Source organism: Oncorhynchus mykiss, chromosome 16 (genome assembly GCF_057628025.1).
Source record: "Oncorhynchus mykiss isolate SJ-2025 chromosome 16, ASM5762802v1, whole genome shotgun sequence".
NCBI lineage: Eukaryota > Metazoa > Chordata > Actinopteri > Salmoniformes > Salmonidae > Oncorhynchus > Oncorhynchus mykiss.
In genome coordinates, this window is record NC_143037.1 from 1,328,616 (window position 1) to 1,354,737 (window position 26,122).

At 45.4% G+C, this 26,122-nt stretch overlaps 1 protein-coding gene across 6 annotated transcripts in view; it reads left to right on the forward strand.

Moving 5' to 3' along the window:
- lyst (lysosomal trafficking regulator) overlaps positions 1-26,122 on the forward strand; it is a 246,824-nt gene that overhangs the window by 70,773 nt on the left and 149,929 nt on the right. For 5 of the 6 annotated variants that reach the window (XM_090201712.1, XM_090201714.1, XM_090201715.1 and 2 more), the window contains exons 12-16: positions 5,546-6,080; positions 6,919-7,174; positions 8,691-8,926; positions 10,241-10,402; positions 20,612-20,777. In XM_090201712.1, coding sequence (XP_090057838.1) covers positions 5,546-6,080; positions 6,919-7,174; positions 8,691-8,926; positions 10,241-10,402; positions 20,612-20,777 — 1,355 coding nt within the window. The remainder of the gene's footprint in view (positions 1-5,545; positions 6,081-6,918; positions 7,175-8,690; positions 8,927-10,240; positions 10,403-20,611; positions 20,778-26,122) is intronic. The other variant, XM_090201713.1, reaches the window with a different exon arrangement.

The following is a 26,122-nucleotide window of genomic DNA, read 5'->3' on the forward strand; positions in this document are numbered from 1 at the left end:
CTCCTGCCCCCTTCTCCTCCCGTCCCACCCTCCTGGCCCCTTCTCCTCCCGTCCCTCTCTCCTGCCCCCTTCTCCTCCCGTCCCTCCCTCCTGGCCCCTTCTCCTCCCGTCCCTCCCTCCTGGCCCCTTCTCCTCCCGTCCCTCCCTCCTGGCCCCTTCTCCTCCCGTCCCTCCCTCCTGGCCCCTTCTCCTCCCGTCCCTCCCTCCTGGCCCCTTCTCCTCCCGTCCCTCCCTCCTGCCCCCTTCTCCTCCCGTCCCTCTCTCCTGGCCCCTTCTCCTCCCGTCCCTCTCTCCTGCCCCCTTCTCCTCCCGTCCCTCTCTCCTGGCCCCTTCTCCTCCCGTCCCTCTCTCCTGCCCCCTTCTCCTCCCGTCCCTCTCTCCTGCCCCCTTCTCCTCCCGTCCCTCCCTCCTGCCCCCTTCTCCTCCCATTCCTTCTGGCTGTGTCTGTAAATGTTCCTAGCCGTCAAATCCTTCCTTTTGTCCTTGTTTCCTAAATTCCTTACAAAGGTCATTGGAGGATTTGACGGCTAATAGAGTCGACGCCAGTCAAAATCTGTCATGGCAGATTTATCAGACTTGGCCTTAACCTAACCAATTGAAGAGTGGTATGGGGGGGGTCAATGAAACATTGTGTTTTGTGGGGGGGGGGGGGGGGGGGGTGGTGTCAATGAAACAGTGTGTTATGGGGGAGGGGTCGGGTCAATGAAACAGTGTGTTATGGGGGGGGTCGGGTCAATGAAACAGTGTGTTATGGGGGGGGGGTAGTAGAATCGTTTGAGAGGGTTGTATTGTGTAGGAGAATCGTTTGAGAGGGTTGTATTGTGTAGGAGAATCGTTTGAGAGGGTTGTATTGTGTAGGAGAATCGTTTGAGAGGGTTGTATTGTGTAGGATAATCGTTTGAGAGGGTTGTAGTGTGTAGGAGAATCGTTTGAGAGGGTTGTAGTGTGTAGGAGAATCGTTTGAGAGGGTTGTATTGTGTAGGAGAATCGTTTGAGAGGGTTGTATTGTGTAGGAGAATCGTTTGAGAGGGTTGTATTGTGTAGGAGAATCGTTTGAGGGTCAAATGATGGCTTGTTCAACCCCCTTTCCCCGCTCCTCTTTGGACCTTTTCCCTCAATCCACACACTTTAATTTTTATTTTACCAACAACTGGTTTGTATACATTTGAAGGACCTGGCCAGTTGAGAGATCCTAATATTGAAATCGTGTCACGAGTTCACAGTTGAATGATTTTCTCTTTTATATAGAGTGCTGAATGATACACAATTGAAGTTGGAAGTTTACATACACTTAGGTTGGAGTCATTAAAACTAGTTTACATACACTTAGGTTGGAGTCATTAAAACTAGTTTACATACACTTAGGTTGGAGTCATTAAAACTAGTTTACAGACACTCAGGTTGGAGTCATTAAAACTAGTTGACATCCACTTAGGTTGGAGTCATTAAAACTAGTTTACATACACTTAGGTTGGAGTCATTAAAACTAGTTTACATACACTTAGGTTGGAGTCATTAAAACTAGTTTACATACACTTAGGTTGCAGTCATTAAAACTAGTTTACATACACTTAGGTTGGAGTCATTAAAACTAGTTTACATACACTTAGGTTGGAGTCATTAAAACTAGTTTACATACACTTAGGTTGGAGTCATTAAAACTAGTTTACATACACTTAGGTTGGAGTCATTAAAACTAGTTTACATACACTTAGGTTGGAGTCATTAAAACTAGTTTACATACACTTAGGTTGGAGTCATTAAAACTAGTTTACATACACTTAGGTTGGAGTCATTAAAACTAGTTTACATACACTTAGGTTGGAGTCATTAAAACTAGTTTACATAGACTTAGGTTGGAGTCATTAAAACTAGTTTACAGACACTTAGGTTGGAGTCATTAAAACTAGTTTTTCAACCACTCCACAAATCTCTTGTTAACAAACTATAGTTTTGACAAGTCGGTTAGGACATCTACTTTGTGCATGACACAACTAATTTTTCCAACAATTGTTTACAGACAGATTATTTCACTTTTTACATATACTAAGTTGACTGTGCCTTTAAACAGCTTGGAAAATGATGTCATTTGAGTCAATTGGAGGTGTACCTGTGGATGTATTTCAAGGCCTACCTTCAAACTCAGTGCCTCTTTGCTTGACATCATGGGAAAATCGAAAGAAAATTGTATACCTCCACATCCTTGGGAGCAATATCCAAATGCCTGAAGGTACCACGTTTATCTGTACAAACAATAGTACGCAAGTATAAACACCATGGGACCACGCAGCCGTCATACCGCTCAGGAAGGGGACTCGTTCTGTCTCCTAGAGATTAACGTACTTTGGTGCGAAATGTGCAAATCAATCCCAGAACAACAACAAAGGACCTTGTGAAGATGCTGGAGGAAACAGGTACAAAAGTATCTCTAGCCACAGTTAAACGAGTCCTATATCGACACAACCTGAAAGGCCGCACAGCAAGGAAGAAGCCACTGCTCCAAAACCGCCATAAAAAAAGCCAGACTACGGTTTGCAACTGTACATGGGGTCAAAATATGATACTTTTTGGAGAAATGTCCTCTGGTCTGATGAAACAAAAATAGAACTGTTTGGCCATAAGGACCATCGTTATGCTTGGAGGAGAAAGGGGGAGGCTTGCAAGCCGAAGAACACCATCCCAACCGTGAAGCACGGGGGTGGCAGCATCATGTTGTGGGGGTGCTTTGCTGCAGGAGGGACTGGTGCACTTCACAAAGTAGATGGCATCACGAGGCAGGAAAAGTATGTGGATATATTGAAGCAACAACTCAAGACATCAGTCAGGAAGTTAAAGCTTGGTCACAAATGGGTCTTCCACATGGACAATGACCCCAAGCATACTTCCAAAGTTGTGGCAAAATGGCTTAAGGACAACAAAGTCAAGGTATTGGAGTGGCCATCACAAAGCCCTGACCTCAATCCTATAGAACATTTGTGGGCAGAACTGAAAAAGCGTGTGCAAGCAAGGAGGCCTACAAACCTGACTCAGTTACACCAGCTCTGTCAGGAGGAATGGGCCAAAATTCACCCAACTTATTGTGGGAAGCTTGTGGAAGGCTACCTGAAACATTTGACCCAAGTTAAACAATTTAAAGGCAATGCTACCAAATACTAATTGAGTGTATGTAAACTTCTGACCCACTGGAATTGTGATGAAAGAAATAAAAGCTGAAGTAAATCATTCTCTCTACTATTATTCTGACATTTCACATTCTTTAAATAAAGTGGTAATCCTAACTGACCTAAAACAGGGACTTTTTACTAGGATTAAATGTTAGGAATTGTGAAAAACTGAGTTTAAATATAATTGGCTAAGGTGTTTGTAAACTTCTGACTTCAACTGTATATTCTGAATACAGACTTGATTGTAGAAGGCTCCTCCGGTTTGCATCCAGACTTTAAATACAGACTGATTGTTGTAGTCTGCAGCCAGACTTTAAATACCGACTGATTGTAGAAGGTTGCTCCAGTCTGCAGCCAGACTTTAAATACAGACTGATTGTAGAAGGCTGCTCCGGTCTGCAGCCAGACTTTAAATACAGACTGATTGTAGAAGGCTGCTCCGGTCTGCAGCCAGACTTTAAATACAGACTGATTGTAGAAGACTGCTCCGGTCTGCAGCCAGACTTTAAATACAGACTGATTGTAGTAGTCTGCAGCCAGACTTTAAATACAGACTGATTGTAGTAGTCTGCAGCCAGACTTTAAATACAGACTGATTGTAGAAGTCTGCAGACAGACTTTAAATACAGACTGATTATAGAAGGTTGCTCCGGTCGGCAGCCAGACTTTAAATACAGACTGATTGTAGAAGTCTGCAGCCAGACTTTAAATACAGGCTGATTGTAGAAGGTTGCTCCGGTCTGCAGCCAGACTTTAAATACAGACTGATTGTAGTAGTCTGCAGCCAGACTTTAAATACAGACTGATTGTAGAAGACTGCTCCGGTCTGCAGCCAGACTTTAAATACAGACTGATTGTAGTAGTCTGCAGCCAGACTTTAAATACAGACTGATTGTAGAAGACTGCTCCGGTCTGCAGCCAGACTTTAAATACAGACTGATTGTAGAAGACTGCTCCGGTCTGCAGCCAGACTTTAAATACAGACTGATTATAGAAGGTTGCTCCGGTCTGCAGCCAGACTTTAAATACAGACTGATTGTAGAAGTCTGCAGCCAGACTTTAAATACAGACTGATTGTAGAAGGTTGCTCCGGTCTGCAGCCAGACTTTAAATACAGACTGATTGTAGTAGTCTGCAGCCAGACTTTAAATACAGACTGATTGTAGAAGACTGCTCCGTTCTGCAGCCAGACTTTAAATACAGACTGATTGTAGTAGTCTGCAGCCAGACTTTAAATACAGACTGATTGTAGAAGACTGCTCCGGTCTGCAGCCAGACTTTAAATACAGACTGATTGTAGTAGTCTGCAGCCAGACTTTAAATACAGACTGATTGTAGAAGACTGCTCCGGTCTGCAGCCAGACTTTAAATACAGACTGATTGTAGAAGGCTGCTCCGGTCTGCAGCCAGACTTTAAATACAGACTGATTGTAGAAGACTGCTCCGGTCTGCATCCAGACTTTAAATACAGACTGATTGTAGTAGTCTGCAGCCAGACTTTAAATACAGACTGATTGTAGTAGTCTGCAGCCAGACTTTAAATACAGACTGATTGTAGAAGACTGCTCCGGTCTGCAGCCAGACTTTAAATACAGACTGATTGTAGAAGACTGCTCCGGTCTGCAGCCAGACTTTAAATGCAGACTGATTGTAGAAGACTGCTCCGGTCTGCAGCCAGACTTTAAATACAGACTGATTGTAGAAGACTGCTCCGGTCTGCAGCCAGACTTTAAATACAGACTGATTGTAGAAGACTGCTCCGGTCTGCAGCCAGACTTTAAATGGACCCTTTTCTTCTTCTCTTCAGTTAAATATTAAAGTGATGTGTTCCTCTTCCTCATTAGTGATGTGTTCCTCTTCCTCATTCAAGTGATGTGTTCCTCTTCCTCATTAAAGTGATGTGTTCCTCTTCCTCATTCAAGTGATGTGTTCCTCTTCCTCATTAAAGTGATGTGTTCCTCTTCCTCATTAAAGTGATGTGTTCCTCTTCCTCATTAAAGTGATGTGTTCCTCTTCCTCATTAAAGTGATGTGTTCCTCTTCCTCATTAGTGATGTGTTCCTCTTCCTCATTAAAGTGATGTGTTCCTCTTCCTCATTAAAGTGATGTGTTCCTCTTCCTCATTAGTGATGTGTTCCTCTTCCTCATTAGTGATGTGTTCCTCTTCCTCATTAAAGTGATGTGTTCCTCTTCCTCGTTAGTGATGTGTTCCTCTTCCTCATTAAAGTGATGTGTTCCTCTTCCTCATTAAAGTGATGTGTTCCTCTTCCTCATTAAAGTGATGTGTTCCTCTTCCTCATTAAAGTGATGTGTTCCTCTTCCTCATTAAAGTGATGTGTTCCTCTTCCTCATTAAAGTGATGTTGTTCCTCCTTCCTGTCAGGGTCATCAGGAACCTTTTCCTGTCCTGTAACGGTCTGAACCAGGTGACTGAGCTCATCTACCTGGACCAGACCCGGGCCTGGGCCCTCAAGGTGTTTGAGACGTTAATACTTGGAGTTGGAGTGGAGCACCAGGACCCGGACCCGGAGCATGCCGAGGCCCAGGAGAGAGAGGCCACGCTCGGCCTGGCTGAGGAGCTGGGGTCCCGTGGGGCCGGAAGTACCGCAGGTCCCATAGGAGAGGGGGGCCCACAGAGCCTGTCTAAGTTCTACGAGTGTCTAAAAGAGGCGCGCCCAAGGAGCCGGATTGGTCAAGGGGCAGGAAGGGGGAGGGGCCGGGGAGAGACCCATCTGAACACCATCAACCTCTTCCTGTGTGTGGCGTTCCTCTGCGTCAGCAAGGAGGCCGACTCGGACCGTGACTCGGTCAACGACTCGGAGGATACGTCAGGGTACGACAGTACGGCTTCAGAGCCTCTGGGAGGGAGACTCCCCTGCCTGTCACCTGACAGCGTGGCCCTGCCCTCCAAGGAACAGGTGTTGTGTTTTTAACTTCGTATTATTTTTGATTGATCGCACAATGTCCAGTTTAATGTGTTGATGTTAGGGCTGTCAAACAATTACAATTATTATCTGAGTTAATGGCATTAGTTAATCGCAATTCAAATGTTTTAATTTGCTCAAAGTTGGTCCGTAAAGATTTTTCCATTTAAGAAGCGGTACATTGTTACAGGCTTTGATTGTAAGAGACGGAAACACAAAATGATCTACGCTACAGTTCAAAAGTTTTAGAACAAAAGTTTTCAACCTGTCTCCTCCCCTTCCTCTACACAGGTTGAAGTGGATTTAACAAGGGATCATAGCTGTCTATTTCATGGAAAGAGTTATTGTTCTTCATGTTTTGTAAACAGTATTTATTATTATTTTATTTTTTATGAATTCAGACATTTGTAAGACATTTGTCTTCCTCTTCGACATTACAGTATTTTGTGTAGATCGTTGTCAAAAAAAAAGATTAAATCCATTTTAATCCCACAAGAGTGTGAATACTTCTGAAGGCATCTGTGTGTCTGTATCTCCGGTAATATTGACTAGAGACACACAATCTTCAGATATGTAAAGGCCCGAGCGTTGACTGCAGCGTTGACTGTGTTGTGTTCGTAAACCGGTCAGTGCCGAACGCCATGAAAAAAAAATATTCAGCCCCCTTAAGTTAATACTTTGTAGCGCCACCTTTTGCAAAGTTCAAGGGGACCGAATACTTTCGCAAGGCACTGTACATTTTATAAATGTTTTGTCATCTACCAGAGGGATTATATATTTAAACCAATCTGAACTAATAATCTTTTAAATAATGAATGTCATGTTTGAACAGGTGCGGCGTGCTGCTGACGTGTGGTCGGTGTGTCGCTGGATCTACCTGGCGAGTCCCGTGTTCCAGAGACAGTTCTACCGGCTGGGGGGACTAGATGTCTGTTCCCGCCTCATGACCATGCTCATCCAAAAACTCACCTCTCACACCACGGATGGCAAGGCCAAGAAGAAGAGCGATGGGAAGGACAAGACTCACTCTGACTCCTCCTCTGCCACTGCTCCGTCACCAACCTCTATACCAACCCCAGTTCAGACAGGTTTGATTGAAAAAATACAAATACACAATAGGTTTCAGAACTGGGAGGGAATATATTATATATATATATATTGAACTGCCACCAAGTCAGGACGTTTCCGTTGAGGTCCCTCAGTGGTGCACTACATTACATCAGCCTTTCTTAAAGTGTTAACGGGGGGTCGCGGCCGTGTTAACGGGGGGGGGGGGGGGGGTCGCGGCCGCGATAACGGGGGGTCGTCATGTCAGGGAAAAATACATAAATGCAGATGTAAACGTTTCTACTCATTCCTGGGTTTTTCTTTATTTTTACTATTTTCTACATTGTAGAATAATGGTGAAGACATCAACACTATTAAATAACACATATGGAATCATGTAGTAACCAAAAAAATGTTAAACAAATCAAAATATATTTTATACATGAGATTCTTCAAAGTTGCCACCCTTTGCCTTGATGACAGATTTGCACACTCTTGGCATTCCCTCAACTAGCTTCACCTGGAATGCTTTTCCAACAGTCTTGAAGGAGTTCCTACATATGCTGAGCACGTGTTGGCTGCTTTTCCTTCACTCTGTGGTCCGACTCATCTCAAACCATCTCAATTGGGTTGAGGTCAGGTGATTGTGGAGGCCAGGTCATCTGATGCAGCACTCCATCACTCTCCTTCTTGGTCAAATAGCCCTTATCAGCCTGGAGGTGTATTCTGGGTCATTGTCCTGTTGAAAAACAAATGATAGTCCCACTAATCCCAAACCAGATGGGATGGCGTATGGCTGCAGAATGCTGTGGTAACAGTGCTGGTTAAGTTTTGATGTCTTCCCTATTATTCTACAATGTAGAAAATTGTAAAAAATAAAGAAAAACCCTGGAATGAGGTGTGTCCAAACCTTTGACTGGTACTGTAAATGTATAAAAAAGTGGAACTCAGTATGGGGTCCGTTGTGCGTTAGAATAGGAGAACACACCCGTAGCAATAAAAATAAAAGCACGTTCCCTCTTATTTCAGTCGCTGACCGTCACTCAATTAACCATGTCAGATAACAATTTTGGGATTGGTAAATTAGTCTAGCTAGCTAAACTTGTAGTAATCATGGCGGGCCCTGACCTCCGGGGGGCTCCATTGGTTTTGTTAGTCACTCTCACTCAGTTATCATGATCACATGGCATAAGCATGGCAATATGTGTAGAATTTTAGGAAATTGTCTTTAAAACTACAAAGATTTCTCTCCACCCCATGGCTAAATGGGTAGAACGTTTTCTCTCTGCTCCATGGCTAAATGTTGAACAGTTGCAGGAAATGTCCTTTAAAACTCTGCCGTCACGAGGCAGAGAGAGATATTAATCCAACCAAATCTCGCTTAGGGCCCCCAAAAGGAAGCATGGTTTCATGAACTTGGCTCCCAGGAAAACACAGCATTTCTAATTTGGGTGCGGGGCTGAAACAGTTTAAGAACCCCTGCATTACATAGAAACTGACATGAGAAGTGTTCTACGGTTCAGTCTCCAGACAGCTTTTTGACATTCTTTTTAAAAGGTTCAACCACCACCACCACCCTGGGAGTGGAGGATTCAGGCCAGCACCCAGCTGAAGCTGTGAGCCCAGTCCAGGGTGGGCAGGGAGAGGGTAAGGGGACCCAGAAGGATCCTTCCAGGAGGCTGGAGGAAGAGTGGCCTCTACAGAGCATCAGAATGCTGGAGGCCCTGCTTGCGATCTGCCTGCACAGCGCTAACTCAGGCCTGCAGAGGATCGAACCTGAGCTTTCATTCCAGGTACCTAGACCGAGTACCATTACGGGTACCTAGACCGAGAACCATTCTGGGTACCTAGACCGAGAACCATTCTGGGTACCTAGACCGAGTACCATTCTGGGTACCTAGACCGAGTACCATTCTGGGTACCTAGACCGAGTACCATTCTGGGTACCTAGACCGAGTACCATTCTGGGTACCTAGACCGAGTACCATTCTGGGTACCTAGACCGAGTACCATTCTGGGTACCTAGACCGAGTACCATTCTGGGTACCTAGACCGAGTACCATTCTGGGTACCTAGACCGAGTACCATTCTGGGTACCTAGACCGAGTACCATTCTGGGTACCTAGACCGAGTACCATTCTGGGTACCTAGACCGAGTACCATTCTGGGTACCTAGACCGAGTACCATTCTGGGTACCTAGACCGAGTACCATTCTGGGTACCTAGACCGAGTACCATTCTGGGTACCTAGACCGAGTACCATTCTGGGTACCTAGACCGAGTACCATTCTGGGTACCTAGACCGAGTACCATTCTGGGTACCTAGACCGAGTACCATTCTGGGTACCTAGACCGAGTACCATTCTGGGTACCTAGACCGAGTACCATTCTGGGTACCTAGACCGAGTACCATTCTGGGTACCTAGACCGAGTACCATTCTGGGTACCTAGACCGAGTACCATTCTGGGTACCTAGACCGAGTACCATTCTGGGTACCTAGACCGAGTACCATTCTGGGTACCTAGACCGAGTACCATTCTGGGTACCTAGACCGAGTACCATTCTGGGTACCTAGACCGAGTACCATTCTGGGTACCTAGACCGAGTACCATTCTGGGTACCTAGACCGAGTACCATTCTGGGTACCTAGACCGAGTACCATTCTGGGTACCTAGACCGAGTACCATTCTGGGTACCTAGACCGAGTACCATTCTGGGTACCTAGACCGAGTACCATTCTGGGTACCTAGACCGAGTACCATTCTGGGTACCTAGACCGAGTACCATTCTGGGTACCTAGACCGAGTACCATTCTGGGTACCTAGACCGAGTACCATTCTGGGTACCTAGACCGAGTACCATTCTGGGTACCTAGACCGAGTACCATTCCGGGTACCTAGACCGAGTACCATTCTGGGTACCTAGACCGAGTACCATTCTGGGTACCTAGACCGAGTACCATTCCGGGTACCTAGACCGAGTACCATTGTATACCTGTGGCAAATTCACTTTGAAATATGAAACTAGATTGATGGATGGACGGATGGACGGATGGATAGATAAATCTATTTAGATTCAAGCTAAACTATCTACCTTTTCCCTACAGCTCCAGTCAGTGGAGGAGACCCTGTTAGAGGTCAGGGATCAACTGTCCCACTCTGGGGTTGTGAACTCTGATCTGGCTGTGCCCCTGTTTGACTTACTGCTCCGTGTGGCCCTGGCCGAGGTCTGCTCCAGTCCCGAACCCCAGGAGGACAAGGCTGAGAGGGTGAGTTTTGTCTGGGGAGAGAGGAGCAAGTGCTCTGTGTGGTGTGGAGGGGGACTAACTAAATATCAAATCAAATCAAATTTTATTTGTCACATACACATGGTTAGCAGATGTTAATGCGAGTGTAGCGAAATGCTTGTGCTTCTAGTTCCGACAATGCAGCTATAACCAACAAGTAATCTAGCTAACAATTCCAAAACTACTACCTTATAGACACAAGTGTAAAGGGATAAAGAATATGTACATAAAGATATATGAATGAGTGATGGTACAGAACGGCATAGGCAAGATACAGTAAATGGTATTGAGTGCAGTATATACAGTGCCATGCGAAAGTATTTGGCCCCCTTGAACTTTGCGACCTTTTGCCACATTTCAGGCTTCAAACATAAAGATATAAAACTGTATTTTTTTGTGAGGAATCAACAACAAGTGGGACACAATCATGAAGTGGAACGACATTTATTGGATAATTCAAACTTTTTTAACAAATCAAAAACTGAAAAATTGGGCGTGCAAAATTATTCAGCCCCTTTACTTTCAGTGCAGCAAACTCTCTCCAGAAGTTCAGTGAGGATCTCTGAATGATCCAATGTTGACCTAAATGACTAATGATGATAAATACAATCCACCTGTGTGTAATCAAGTCTCTGTATAAATGTACCTGCACTGTGATAGTCTCAGAGGTCCGTTAAAAGCGCAGAGAGCATCATGAAGAACAAGGAACACACCAGGCAGGTCCGAGATACTGTTGTGAAGAAGTTTAAAGCCGGATTTGGATACAAAAAGATTTCCCAAGCTTTAAACATCCCAAGGAGCACTGTGCAAGCGATAATATTGAAATGGAAGGAGTATCAGACCACTGCAAATCTACCAAGACCTGGCCGTCCCTCTAAACTTTCAGCTCATACAAGGAGAAGACTGATCAGAGATGCAGCCAAGAGGCCCATGATCACTCTGGATGAACTGCAGAGATCTACAGCTGAGGTGGGAGACTCTGTCCATAGGACAACAATCAGTCGTATATTGCACAAATCTGGTCTTTATGGAAGAGTGGCAAGAAAGCCATTTCTTAAAGATATCCATAAAAAGTGTCGTTTAAAGTTTGCCACAAGCCACCTGGGAGACACACCAAACATGTGGAAGAAGGTGCTCTGGTCAGATGAAACCAAAAGATGAAACCAAAATTGAACTTTTTGGCAACAATGCAAAATGTTATGTTTGGTGTAAAAGCAACACAGCTCATCACCCTGAACACACCAGGAGGAGGACTAGCGCTCGGGGGCGGCAGGGTAGCCTAGTGGTTAGAGCGTTGGACTAGTAACTGGAAGGTTGCAAGTTCAAACCCCCGAGCTGACAAGGTACAAATCTGTCGTTCTGCCCCTGAACAGGCAGTTAACCCACTGTTCCTAGGCCGTCATTGAAAATAAGAATTTGTTCTTAACTGACTTGCCTAGTAAAATAAAGGTAAAATAAAAAAAATAAAATAAACTGTCAAACATGGTGGTGGCAGCATCATGGTTTGGGCCTGCTTTTCTTCAGCAGGGACAGGGAAGATGGTTAAAATTGATGGGAAGATGGATGGAGCCAAATACAGGACCATTCTGGAAGAAAACCTGATGGAGTCTGCAAAAGACCTGCGACTGGGACAGAGATTTGTCTTCCAACAAGACAATGATCCAAAACATAAAGCAAAATCTACAATGGAGTGGTTCAAAAATAAACATATCCAGGTGTTAGAATGGCCAAGTCAAAGTCCAGGCCTGAATCCAATCGAGAAGCTGTGGAAAGAACTGAAAACTGCTGTTCACAAATGCTCTCCATCCAACCTCACTGAGCTCGAGCTGTTTTGCAAGGAGGAATGGGAAAAAAATTCAGTCTCTCGATGTGCAAAACTGATAGAGACATACCCCAAGCGACTTACAGCTGTAATCGCAGCAAAAGGTGGCGCTACAAAGTATCAACTTAAGTATCAACTGAATAATTTTGCACGCCCAATTTTTCAGTTTTTGATTTGTTAAAAAAGTTTCAAATATCCAATAAATGTCATTCCACTTCATGATTGTGTCCCACTTGTTGTTGATTCTTCACAAAAAAATACAGTTTTATATCTTTATGTTTGAAGCCTGAAATGTGGCAAAAGGTCGCAAAGTTCAAGGGGGCCGAATACTTTCGCAAGGCACTGTACATATGAGATGAGTATGTAAACAAAGTGGCATAGTTAAAGTGGCTAGTGATACATGTATTACATAAAGATGCAGTAGATGACAGAGTACAGTATGTACATATGAGATGAATAATGTAGGGTATGTAAACATTATATTAGGTAGCATTGTTTAAAGTGGCTAGTGATACATTTTACATCATTTCCCATCAATTCCCATTATTAAAGTGGCTGGAGTTGAGTCAATGTGTAACTAACTAGTGGAGGAGACTAGTGGTCAGGCTAGGGAGAGGGACTAGTGGTCAGGCTAGGGAGAGGGACTAGTGGTCAGGCTAGGGAGGGGGACTGACTAGTGGTCCGGGAGGACTAGTGGTCAGGCTAGGGAGGGGGACTGACTAGTGGTCCGGGAGGACTAGTGGTCAGGCTAGGGAGGGGAACTAGTGGTCAGGCTATGGAGAGGGACTAGTGGTCAGGCTAGGGAGAGGGACTAGTGGTCAGGCTAGGGAGTGGGACTAGTGGTCAGGGAGGAGGACTAGTGGTCAGGCTAGGGAGAGGGACTAGTGGTCAGGCTAATGAGGAGGGCTAGGGAGGAGGACTAGTGATCAGGCTAGGGAGGAGGACTAGTGGTCAGGCTAGGGAGGAGGACTAGTGGTCAGGCTAGGGAGGGGAACTAGTGGTCAGGCTAGGGAGGGGACTAGTGGTCAGGCTAGGGAGGAGGACTAGTGGTCAGGCTAGGGAGGAGGACTAGTGGTCAGGCTAGGGAGGAGGACTAGTGGTCAGGCTAGGGAGGGGGACTAGTGGTCAGGCTAGGGAGGAGGACTAGAGGACTAGTGGTCAGGCTAGGGAGGAGGACTAGAGGACTAGTGGTCAGGCTAGGGAGGAGGACTAGAGGTCAGGCTAGGGAGAGGGACTAGTGGTCAGGCTAGGGAGAGGGACTAGTGGTCAGGCTAGGGAGAGGGACTAGTGGTCAGGCTAGGGAGGGGGACTAGTGGTCAGGCTAGGGAGGAGGACTAGTGGTCAGGCTAGGGAGGAGGACTAGTGGTCAGGCTAGGGAGGAGGACTAGTGGTCAGGCTAGGGTGGGGGACTAGTGGTCAGGCTAGGGAGGGGGACTAGTGGTCAGGCTAGGGAGGGGGACTAGTGGTCAGCTAGGGAGGGGGACTAGTGGTCAGGCTAGGGAGGGGGACTAGTGGTCAGGCTAGGGAGGGGTACTAGTGGTCAGGCTAGGGAGGGGGACTAGTGGTCAGGCTAGGGAGGGGTACTAGAGGACTAGTGGTCAGGCTAGGGAGGAGGACTAGTGGTCAGGCTAGGGAGGGGTACTAGAGGACTAGTGGTCAGGCTAGGGAGGAGGACTAGTGGTCAGGCTAGGGAGGAGGACTAGTGGTCAGGGAGAGGGACTAGTCGTCAGGCTAGGGAGGAGGACTAGTGGTCAGGCGAGGCAGTGGGACTACTTTTGACTAGAGCCCGTAGAACTTTTTGGCCCAAGTCCAAGGCAGTCCACTAGGTAATACAGTATAATTCCCTCACGTTAATACTCTGTTGCTGCTTGGCACTGGGTCCTCTATTAGATTTGATCAGCTCCTGTGCCCTCTGTCCTCTTCCATGCGTTTACAGGGTTGGATACCAAAATAAATGTTTAAAGTGATAAAAACGAATTAAGTTAGTTGTGCAATACGTTTTCTAGATAAAGGATAAGTAGCATGTTGTTTTTCAATGTGTGCATGTTTTTGTCTGCTGACAATGATTCAGATATCAAAACTCTTCGGCAGTAGTGAACACTTGTGCTTTGTCGCCAACAAGGAGGCTATTGAGGAGGAGAGGACTGTCTTCTGTTCGCCTTCTAACGAATTCTAAATCTATACGAGATTCGAAATGGTCGGTAATCTGTTTGTTAACTTGGCTTTCAAAGACCTTAGAAAGGTAGTGTCGTATAGATTTAGGTCTGTTGCAGTTTGGGTCAAGAGTGTCCCCCCCTTTGAAGAAGGGGATGACCGCAGCTGCTTTCCAATCTATGGGAATCTCAGACGACACGAAAGAGAGGCTAGTAATAGGGGTTGCAACATTTTCGGAAGATAATTTTAGAAAGAGAGGGTCCAGATTGTCTAGCCCGGCTGATTTGTAGGGGTCCAGATTGTCTAGCCCGGCTGATATGTAGGGGTCCAGATTGTCTAGCCCGGCTGATTTGTAGGGGTCCAGATTGTCTAGCCCGGCTGATATGTAGGGGTCCAGATGGTCTAGCCCAGCTGATTTGTAGGGGTCCAGATGGTCTAGCCCAGCTGATTTGTAGGGGTCCAGATTGTCTAGCCCAGCTGATATGTAGGGGTCCAGATTGTCTAGCCCAGCTGATATGTAGGGGTCCAGATTGTCTAGCACAGCTTATTTGTAGGGGTCCAGATTGTCTAGCCCAGCTGATATGTAGGGGTCCAGATTGTCTAGCCCAGCTGATTTGTAGGGGTCCAGATTTTGCAGCTCTTTCAGAACATCAGCTATCTCGATTTGGGTGAAGGAGAAATGGGGGAGGTTTGGGTGAAGGAGAAGGCGGGGAGGTTTGGGTGAAGGAGAAGGCGGGGAGGTTTGGGTGAAGGAGAAGGCGGGGAGGTTTGGGTGAAGGAGAAGGCGGGGAGGTTTGGGTGAAGGAGAAGGCGGGGAGGTTTGGGTGAAGGAGAAGGCGGGGAGGTTTGGGTGAAGGAGAAGGCGGGGAGGTTTGGGTGAAGGAGAAGGCGGGGAGGTTTGGGTGAAGGAGAAGGCGGGGAGGTTTGGGTGAAGGAGAAGCTTTAATAATTACTAAAGTAGTTGGCGATATCAATGGGTTTTGTGATGAAGGAGCCATCTGATTTAATAAATGATGGAACTGAGTTTGCCTTTTTTGCCAAAATTGTATTTAAGGTGGTCCAAAGCTTTTGACAGGCATTTTTTATATAATTTATCTGTGTTTCATACTATATTAAACTCTAACTGTTTTAAATTCACCTTTGGTCTCATGGTGAAATCCCTGAGCAGTTTCCTTCCGCTCTGTCAACTGAGTTAGGAAGGACGCCTGTATCTTTGTAGTGACGGGTTGTATTGATACACCATCTGAAGTGTAATGAATAACTTCACCATGCTCAAAGGGATATTCAATGTCAGCTTTATTTCTTTTTTTTACCCAATAGGTAATCTTGTTTGCGAGGCATCGGAGAACCTCCCTCCCTGGTCTTTGTGGTTGAATCTCTGTTTGAGATTCACTGCCCGACTAAGGGCCCTTACAGATAATTGTTTGTGTGGGACACAGAGGTGAGCTAGTCCTTAAGAAACACTATTATTGCACACAGTGAGTCCATGCAACTTATTATCTGACTTACTTAGCAATATTCTTGAACCTGTTTAGGCTTGTCATAACGAAGGGGTTGAATACTCCTGATCTTATTTGAGAACTATCCAGCATTATTAGTTATTGTTTATGGCCGTCTCATGAAAAATAATTACTTTTGTCTATTTAGACAGAAATGTACATTCTGCAAAAACGTTGAATAAGTGACATATATAATGAGTTAATTTTATAATATAGTAGACTAGGTAACTGTTCTTAATGAGTTAATATTATAATATAGTGGACTAGGTAACTGTTCTTAATGAGTTAATATTATAATATAGTGGACTAGGTAACTGTTCTTAATGAGTTAATATTATAATATAGTAGACTAGGTAACTGTTCTTAATGAGTTAATATTATAATATAGTGGACTAGGTAACTGTTCTTAATGAGTTAATATTATAATATAGTGGACTAGGTAACTGTTCTTAATGAGTTAATATTATAATATAGTAGACTAAGTAACTGTTCTTAATGAGTTAATATTATAATATAGTGGACTAGGTAACTGTTCTTAATGAGTTAATATTATAATATAGTAGACTAGGTAACTGTTCTTAATGAGTTAATATTATAATATAGTGGACTAGGTAACTGTTCTTAATGAGTTAATATTATAATATAGTGGACTAGGTAACTGTTCTTAATGAGTTAATGTTATAATATAGTGGACTAGGTAACTGTTCTTAAAAAGTTAATATTATAATATAGTGGACTAGGTAACTGTTCTTAATGAGTTAATATTATAATATAGTGGAATAGGTAACTGTTCTTAATGAGTTAATATTATAATATAGTGGACTAGGTAACTGTTCTTAATGAGTTAATATTATAATATAGTGGACTAGGTAACTGTTCTTAATGAGTTAATATTATAATATAGTGGACTAGGTAACTGTTCTTAATGAGTTAACCTACTAACTCTGTAATATAGTGGACTAGGTAACTGTTCTTAATGAGTTAATATTATAATATAGTGGACTAGGTAACTGTTCTTAATGAGGTAATATTATAATATAGTAGACTAGGTAACTGTTCTTAATGAGTTAATATTATAATATAGTGGACTAGGTAACTGTTCTTAATGAGTTAATATTATAATATAGTGGACTAGGTAACTGTTCTTAATGAGTTAATATTATAATATAGTGGACTAGGTAACTGTTCTTAATGAGTTAATATTATAATATAGTGGACTAGGTAACTGTTCTTAATGAGTAACCTACTAACTCTGTAATATAGTGGGTAACTGTTCTTAATGAGTTAACCTACTAACTCTGTAATATAGTGGATAACTGTTCTTAATGAGTTAACCTACTAACTCTGTAATATAGTGGGTAACTGTTCTTAATGAGTAACCTACTAACTCTGTAATATAGTGGGTAACTGTTCTTAATGAGTTAATCTACTAACTCTGTAATATAGTGGGTAACTGTTCTTAATGAGTAACCTACTAACTCTGTAATATAGTGGGTAACTGTTCTTAATGAGTTAACCTACTAACTCTGTAATATAGTGGGTAACTGTTCTTAATGAGTTAATCTACTAACTCTGTAATATAGTGGGTAACTGTTCTTAATGAGTTAACCTACTAACTCTGTAATATAGTGGGTAACTGTTCTTAATGAGTTAATCTACTAACTCTGTAATATAGTGGGTAACTGTTCTTAATGAGTTAACCTACTAACTCTGTAATATAGTTGACTAGGTAACTGTTCTTAATGAGTAACCTACTTACTCTGTAATATAGTGGGTAACTGTTCTTAATGAGTTAACCTACTAACTCTGTAATATAGTGGGTAACTGTTCTTAATGAGTTAATCTACTAACTCTGTAATATAGTGGGTAACTGTTCTTAATGAGTTAATCTACTAACTCTGTAATATAGTGGGTAACTGTTCTTAATGAGTTAACCTACTAACTCTGTAATATAGTGGGTAACTGTTCTTAATGAGTAACCTACTAACTGTAATATAGTGGGTAACTGTTCTTAATGAGTAACCTACTAACTGTAATATAGTGGGTAACTGTTCTTAATGAGTAACCTACTAACTGCAATATAGTGGGTAACTGTTCTTAATGAGTAACCTACTAACTCTGTAATATAGTGGGTAACTGTTCTTAATGAGTAACCTACTAACTCTGTAATATAGTGGGTAACTGTTCTTAATGAGTAACCTACTAACTCTGTAATATAGTGGATAACTGTTCTTAATGAGTAACCTACTAACTCTGTAATATAGTGGGTAACTGTTCTTAATGAGTAACCTACTAACTCTGTAATATAGTGGGTAACTGTTCTTAATGAGTTAACCTACTAACTCTGTAATATAGTGGGTAGCTGTTCCAGGTTTAGTGTTATGATGGAATGAAAGGATATGTTGTCTTTATTATCTCAAGCACCTGAAATCCAGAAGGTCGTCTAGGCTAGTTTACTGTTCCCATCAGGCATACAAATGATGAACAGTTAGCTAATCGGTCCTTCCTCTCTCTGTGTGTGTGTGTGTGTGTGTGTGTGTGTGTGTGTGTGTGTGTGTGTGTGTGTGTGTGTGTGTGTGTGTGTGTGTGTGTGTGTGTGTGTGTGTGTGTGTGTGTGTGTGTGTGTGTGTGTGTGTGTGTGTGTGTGTGTGTGTGTGTGTGTGTGTGTGTGCGCGTGTGTACAGCAGACTAACAGCACCTCCGGGTGGTCTAGCTAGTCAGCTGATACAAGCAGGTCTTATGACCTGAAATCTCTTTATTATTGGTCTGTTTCTTGAAAACGTTGTTGTTTTCCCGTTGTTAATAACAGTACAGACATTAAGAGTGTTGCTTGAATAAAAGTTTTTTAGCTTTTGTAATTTTTTTGACGTGACTGATGGGTAATTAGTACCACAGAGAAACCTGACCGTTCTGGAACATGGGTAAGAAACGTTTGCCTGTGTTAGCCTAGCTTTAGCACAGCTTCTGTACTGTACAGCATTCTTTCATGTTACTCTTTACTCTTCTGGCTCTGGTGATGGAGTTAACCAGAGACAACTTTATCTGACTTTGAGAAACTTCTCTCTCTACTCTCCCTCCCTCTACCTTCCCTCCCTCTACTCTCCCTCCCTCCCTCTACTCTCTCTCCCTCACTCTACTCTCCCACTATTCTCTCTCTCTTTCTCCCTCTACTCTCTATTCTCTCTTCTCTCTCTACTACCGATTCTTGCTCTCTATTCTCTCCCTCTACTCTCCTACTCTCTACTCTCCTTCTACTCCCTATTCTCTCCCTCTACTCTCTATTCCTCTATCTATTCACTCTCCCTCTTCTCTCTTCTCTCTTCTCTCTGCTCTCTCTGCTCTCCCTCTACTCTCTGCTCTCCCTCTACTCTCTCTGCTCTCCCTCTACTCTCTCTGCTCTCCCTCTACTCTCTCTGCTCTCCCTCTACTCTCTCTGCTCTCCCTCTACTCTCTCTGCTCTCCCTCTACTCTCTCTGCTCTCCCTCTACTCTCTCTGCTCTCCCTCTACTCTCTCTGCTCTCCCTCTACTCTCTGCTCTCCCTCTACTCTCTCTCTGCTCTCCCTCTCCTCTCTCTGCTCTCTGTTTGCTCTCCCGCTACTCTCTCTGCTTTCCCTCTACTCTCTCCCTCTACTCTCTCTCTATTCTCTCCCTCTACTCTCTCTCATTCTCGCCCTCTACTCTCTCTGCTCTCCCTCTACTCTCTCTCTACTCTCCCTCTACTCTCTCTGCTCTCCCTCTACTCTCTCTCTGCTCTCCCTCTACTCTCTCCCTCTCTGCTCTCCCTCTACTCTCTCTCTCTCTGCTCTCCCTCTACTCTCTCTCTCTCTGCTCTCCCTATACTCTCTCTCTCTACTCTCTATTCTCTCTCTCTACTCTCTCTCTATTCTCTCCCTCTACTCTCTCTCTATTCTCTCCCTCTACTCTCTCTCTATTCTCTCCCTCTACTCTCTATTCTCTCTCTCTACTCTCTCTCTATTCTCTCCCTCTACTCTCTCTCTCTATTCTCTCCCTCTACTCTCTCTCTATTCTCTGCCTCTACTCTATTCTCTCTATTCTCTACTCTCCCTCTACTCTGTATTCTCTCCCTCTACTCTCTACTCTCTATTCTCTACTCTCTACTTTCTCTCTCTACTCTCTATTCTCTCTCTCTATTCTCTCTCTCTCTACTCTCTATTTTCTCTCTCTACTCTCTATTTTCTCCCTCTACTCTCTATTTTCTCCCTCTACTCTCTTTTCTCTCTCTACTCTCTATTTTCTCCCTCTACTCTCTATTTTCTCCCTCTACTCTCTATTTTCTCTACTTTCTCTCGACTCTCCCTATTCTCTCGACTCTCCCTCTACTCTCTATTCTCTCCCACTACTCTCTATTCTCTCCCACTACTCTCTATTCTCTCCCTCTACTCTCTATTATCTCCCTCTACTCTCTTCTCTCCCTCTACTCTCTATTTTCTCTACTTTCTCTCTACTCTCCCTCTACTCTACTCTCTGTTCTCTACTCTCCCTCTACCCTCTATTCTCTGCCTCTACTCTCTACTCTCTCCCTCTACTCTCTCCCTCTACTCTCTATTCTCTACTCTCTATTCTCTACTCTCTCCCTCTAATCTCTCCCTTTACTCTCTATTCTCTCTACTTTCTCTCTACTCTCTCTCACTCTCCCTGTACTCATTCTCTATCCCTTTCTCCCTCTCTCCCCCTATTTCTCTCTCTCCCTCTAGAAGTTAGCAGTGTGTGTGGAGAGTGTGGTCCCGGCGGGGGATCTATCTGAGGCTGAGGAGGGAGACGAGGTGCAGGGGTGTGGTGAGGCTCCAGTGCTAGGGGAGGAGGAGGGATACGAGGCAGACAGCGAGAGCAACCCAGAGGACATGGCCAAGCAGGAAGAAGGTAAGAGGGCCTAACACACACACGGTGGCCGGTAGTAAACAATGTCATGTCATCCGCACACAGGCATGTCAATGCGCACACAATGTCACAATGTCATGCGCACACAGGCACCTACTCACACACACACACAGTGGCACCTACTCACACACACACACACAGTGGCACCTACTCACACACACACACACAGTGGCACCTACTCACACACACACACACACAGTGGCACCTACTCACACACACACACACTTGCACAGGGCAAGATTAGCTGAAATCTAATGAGGGAACATTAGATAAACCCTCTCAAAATTGCACTGCTAATTGATGGGGAATCGTTGCCTCCTCGTCCTTCTGCAGCTCGCCTGCATTCAGTGTTGCAGAGTGCACTCTGGGTCCTTGGTAAGTTCAGAGCGTTGACAGATTGTCTGTTGGTAAGTTCAGAGCGTTGACAGATTGTTGGTAAGTTCAGAGCGTTGACAGATTGTCTGTTGGTAAGTTCAGAGCGTTGACAGATTGTCTGTTGGTAAGTTCAGAGCGTTCAGAGCCCACTGCACTATTGAGACTGGACCCTCTGGCTGAGGAGTCGGGTTGATCTGATCCTCACTATTGAGACTCTCTGGCTGAGGAGTCGGGTTGATCTGATCCTCACTATTGAGACTCTGGCTGAGGAGTCGGGTTGATCTGATCCTCACTATTGAGACTCTCTGGCTGAGGAGTCGGGTTGATCTGATCCTCACTATTGAGACTGGACCCTCTGGCTGAGGAGTAGGGTTGATCTGATCCTCACTATTGAGACTGGACCCTCTTGCTGAGGAGTAGGGTTGATCTGATCCTCACTATTGAGACTCTCTGGCTGAGGAGTCGGGTTGATCTGATCCTCACTATTGAGACTCTGGCTGAGGAGTCGGGTTGATCTGATCCTCACTATTGAGACTCTCTGGCTGAGGAGTCGGGTTGATCTGATCCCCACTATTGAGACTGGACCCTCTGGCTGAGGAGTAGGGTTGATCTGATCCTCACTATTGAGACTCTCTGGCTGAGGAGTCGGGTTGATCTGATCCTCACTATTGAGACTCTGGCTGAGGAGTCGGGTTGATCTGATCCTCACTATTGAGACTCTCTGGCTGAGGAGTCGGGTTGATCTGATCCTCACTATTGAGACTGGACCCTCTGGCTGAGGAGTAGGGTTGATCTGATCCTCACTATTGAGACTGGACCCTCTTGCTGAGGAGTAGGGTTGATCTGATCCTCACTATTGAGACTCTCTGGCTGAGGAGTCGGGTTGATCTGATCCTCACTATTGAGACTCTCTGGCTGAGGAGTCGGGTTGATCTGATCCTCACTATTGAGACTCTGGCTGAGGAGTCGGGTTGATCTGATCCTCACTATTGAGACTCTCTGGCTGAGGAGTCGGGTTGATCTGATCCTCACTATTGAGACTGGACCCTCTGGCTGAGGAGTAGGGTTGATCTGATCCTCACTATTGAGACTGGACCCTCTTGCTGAGGAGTAGGGTTGATCTGATCCTCACTATTGAGACTCTCTGGCTGAGGAGTCGGGTTGATCTGATCCTCACTATTGAGACTCTGGCTGAGGAGTCGGGTTGATCTGATCCTCACTATTGAGACTCTCTGGCTGAGGAGTCGGGTTGATCTGATCCTCACTATTGAGACTGGACCCTCTGGCTGAGGAGTAGGGTTGATCTGATCCTCACTATTGAGACTGGACCCTCTTGCTGAGGAGTAGGGTTGATCTGATCCTCACTATTGAGACTCTCTGGCTGAGGAGTAGGGTTGATCTGATCCTCACTATTGAGACTCTCTGGCTGAGGAGTAGGGTTGATCTGATCCTCACTATTGAGACTCTCTGGCTGAGGAGTAGGGTTGATCTGATCCTCACTATTGAGACTCTCTGGCTGAGGAGTAGGGTTGATCTGATCCTCACTATTGAGACTCTCTGGCTGAGGAGTCGGGTTGATCTGATTCTCACTATTGAGACTCTCTGGCTGAGGAGTCGGGTTGATCTGATCCTCACTATTGAGACTCTGTGGCTGAGGAGTCGGGTTGATCTGATCCTCACTATTGAGACTGGACCCTCTGGCTGAGGAGTCGGGTTGATCTGATCCTCACTATTGAGACTGGACCCTCTGGCTGAGGAGTCGGGTTGATCTGATCCTCACTATTGAGACTGGACTCTGGCTGAGGAGTAGGGTTGATCTGATCCTCACTATTGAGAGACTGGCTGAGGAGTCGGGTTGATCTGATCCTCACTATTGAGACTCTCTGGCTGAGGAGTAGGGTTGATCTGATCCTCACTATTGAGACTGGACCCTCTTGCTGAGGAGTCTGGTTGATCTGATCCTCACTATTGAGTCTCTCTGGCTGAGGAGTCGGGTTGATCTGATCCTCACTATTGAGACTCTCTGGCTGAGGAGTAGGGTTGATCTGAGCCTCACTATTGAGACTGGACCCTCTTGCTGAGGAGTCTGGTTGATCTGATCCTCACTATTGAGTCTCTCTGGCTGAGGATTCGGGTTGATCTGATCCTCACTATTGAGACTCTCTGGCTGAGGAGTAGGGTTGATCTGATCCTCACTATTGAGACTCTAGCTGAGGAGTCGGGTTGATCTGATCCTCACTATTGAGACTGGACCCTCTTGCTGAGTGGTCGGGTTGATCTGATCCTCACTATTGAGACTGGACCCTCTTGCTGAGTGGTCGGGTTGATCTGATCCTCACTATTGAGACTCTCTGGCTGAGGAGTAGGGTTGATCTGATCCTCACTATTGAGACTCTCTGGCTGAGGAGTCGGGTTGATCTGATCCTCACTATTGAGACTGGACCCTCTTGCTGAGTGGTCGGGTTGATCTGATCCTCACTATTGAGACTGGACCCTCTTGCTGAGTGGTCGGGTTGATCTGATCCTCACTATTGAGACTCTGGCTGAGGAGTAGGGTTGATCTGATCCTCACTATTGAGACTCTCTGGCTGAGGAGTCGGGTTGATCTGATCCTCACTATTGAGACTGGACCCTCTGGCTGAGGAGTAGGGTTGATCTGATCCTCACTATTGAGACTCTCTGGCTGAGGAGTAGGGTTGATCTGATCCTCACTATTGAGACTCTCTGTCTGAGGAGTCTGGTTGATCTGATCCTCACTATTGAGACTCTCTGGCTGAGGAGTCGGGTTGATCTGATCCTCACTATTGAGACTGGACCCTCTGGCTGAGGAGTCGGGTTGATCTGATCCTCACTATTGAGACTCTGGCTGAGGAGTCGGGTTGATCTGATCCTCACTATTGAGACTCTCTGGCTGAGGAGTAGGGTTGATCTGATCCTCACTATTGAGACTCTGGCTTAGGAGTCGGGTTGATCTGATCCTCACTATTGAGACTGGACTCTGGCTCAGGAGTAGGGTTGATCTGATCCTCACTATTGAGACTGGACTCTGGCTGAGGAGTCGGGTTGATCTGATCCTCACTATTGAGACTGGACCCTCTGGCTGAGGAGTAGGGTTGATCCGAACCTCACTATTGAGACTCTCTGGCTGAGGAGTAGGGTTGATCTGATCCTCACTATTGAGACTCTCTGGCTGAGGAGTCGGGTTGATCTGATCCTCACTATTGAGACTGGACTATCTGGCTGAGGAGTAGGGTTGATCTGATCCTCACTATTGAGACTCTCTGGCTGAGGAGTCGGGTTGATCTGATCCTCACTATTGAGACTCTGGCTGAGGAGTCGGGTTGATCTGATCCTCACTATTGAGACTGGACCCTCTGGCTGAGGAGTCGGGTTGATCTGATCCTCACTATTGAGACTGGACCCTCTGGCTGAGGAGTCGGGTTGATCTGATCCTCACTATTGAGACTCTCTGGCTGAGGAGTAGGGTTGATCTGATCCTCACTATTGAGACTGGACCCTCTGGCTGAGGAGTCAGGTTGATCTGATCCTCACTATTGAGACTCTCTGGCTGAGGAGTCGGGTTGATCTGATCCTCATTATTGAGACTCTCTGGCTGAGGAGTAGGGTTGATCTGATGCTCACTATTGAGACTCTCTGGCTGAGGAGTCGGGTTGATCTGATCCTCACTATTGAGACTGGACCCTCTGGCTGAGGAGTAGGGTTGATCTGATCCTCACTATTGAGACTCTCTGGCTGAGGAGTAGGGTTGATCTGATCCTCACTATTGAGACTCTCTGGCTGAGGAGTCGGGTTGATCTGATCCTCACTATTGAGACTGGACTATCTGGCTGAGGAGTCGGGTTGATCTGATCCTCGCTATTGAGACTCTGGCTGAGTCGGGTTGATCTGATCCTCACTATTGAGACTATGGCTGAGGAGTCGGGTTGATCTGATCCTCACTATTGAGACTGGACCCTCTGGCTGAGGAGTCGGGTTGATCTGATCCTCACTATTGAGACTGGACCCTCTGGCTGAGGAGTCGGGTTGATCTGATCCTCACTATTGAGACTCTATGGCTGAGGAGTCGGGTTGATCTGATCCTCACTATTGAGACTCTCTGGCTGAGGAGTAGGGTTGATCTGATCCTCACTATTGAGACTGGACCCTCTGGCTGAGGAGTCGGGTTGATCTGATCCTCACTATTGAGACTGGACCCTCTGGCTGAGGAGTCGGGTTGATCTGATCCTCACTATTGAGACTGGACCCTCTGGCTGAGGAGTCGGGTTGATCTGATCCTCACTATTGAGACTGGACCCTCTTGCTGAGGAGTCGGGTTTATCTGATCCTCACTATTGAGACTCTCTGGCTGAGGAGTAGGGTTGATCTGATCCTCACTATTGAGACTCTCTGGCTGAGGAGTAGGGTTGATCTGATCCTCACTATTGAGACTGGACCCTCTTGCTGAGGAGTCGGGTTGATCTGATCCTCAATATTGAGACTCTCTGGCTGAGGAGTAGGGTTGATCTGATCCTCACTATTGAGACTGGACCCTCTGGCTGAGGAGTCGGGTTGATCTGATCCTCACTATTGAGACTCTCACCTGAGGAGTCGGGTTGATCTGATCCTCTCTATTGAGACTCTCTGGCTGAGGAGTCGGGTTGATCTGATCCTCACTATTGAGACTCTCTGGCTGAGGAGTAGGGTTGATCTGATCCTCACTATTGAGACTCTCTGGCTGAGGAGTAGGGTTGATCTGATGCTCACTTTTGAGACTCTCTGGCTGAGGAGTCGGGTTGATCTGATCCTCACTATTGAGACTGGACCCTCTGGCTGAGGAGTAGGGTTGATCTGATCCTCACTATTGAGACTCTCTGGCTGAGGAGTAGGGTTGATCTGATCCTCACTATTGAGACTCTCTGGCTGAGGAGTCGGGTTGATCTGATCCTCACTAT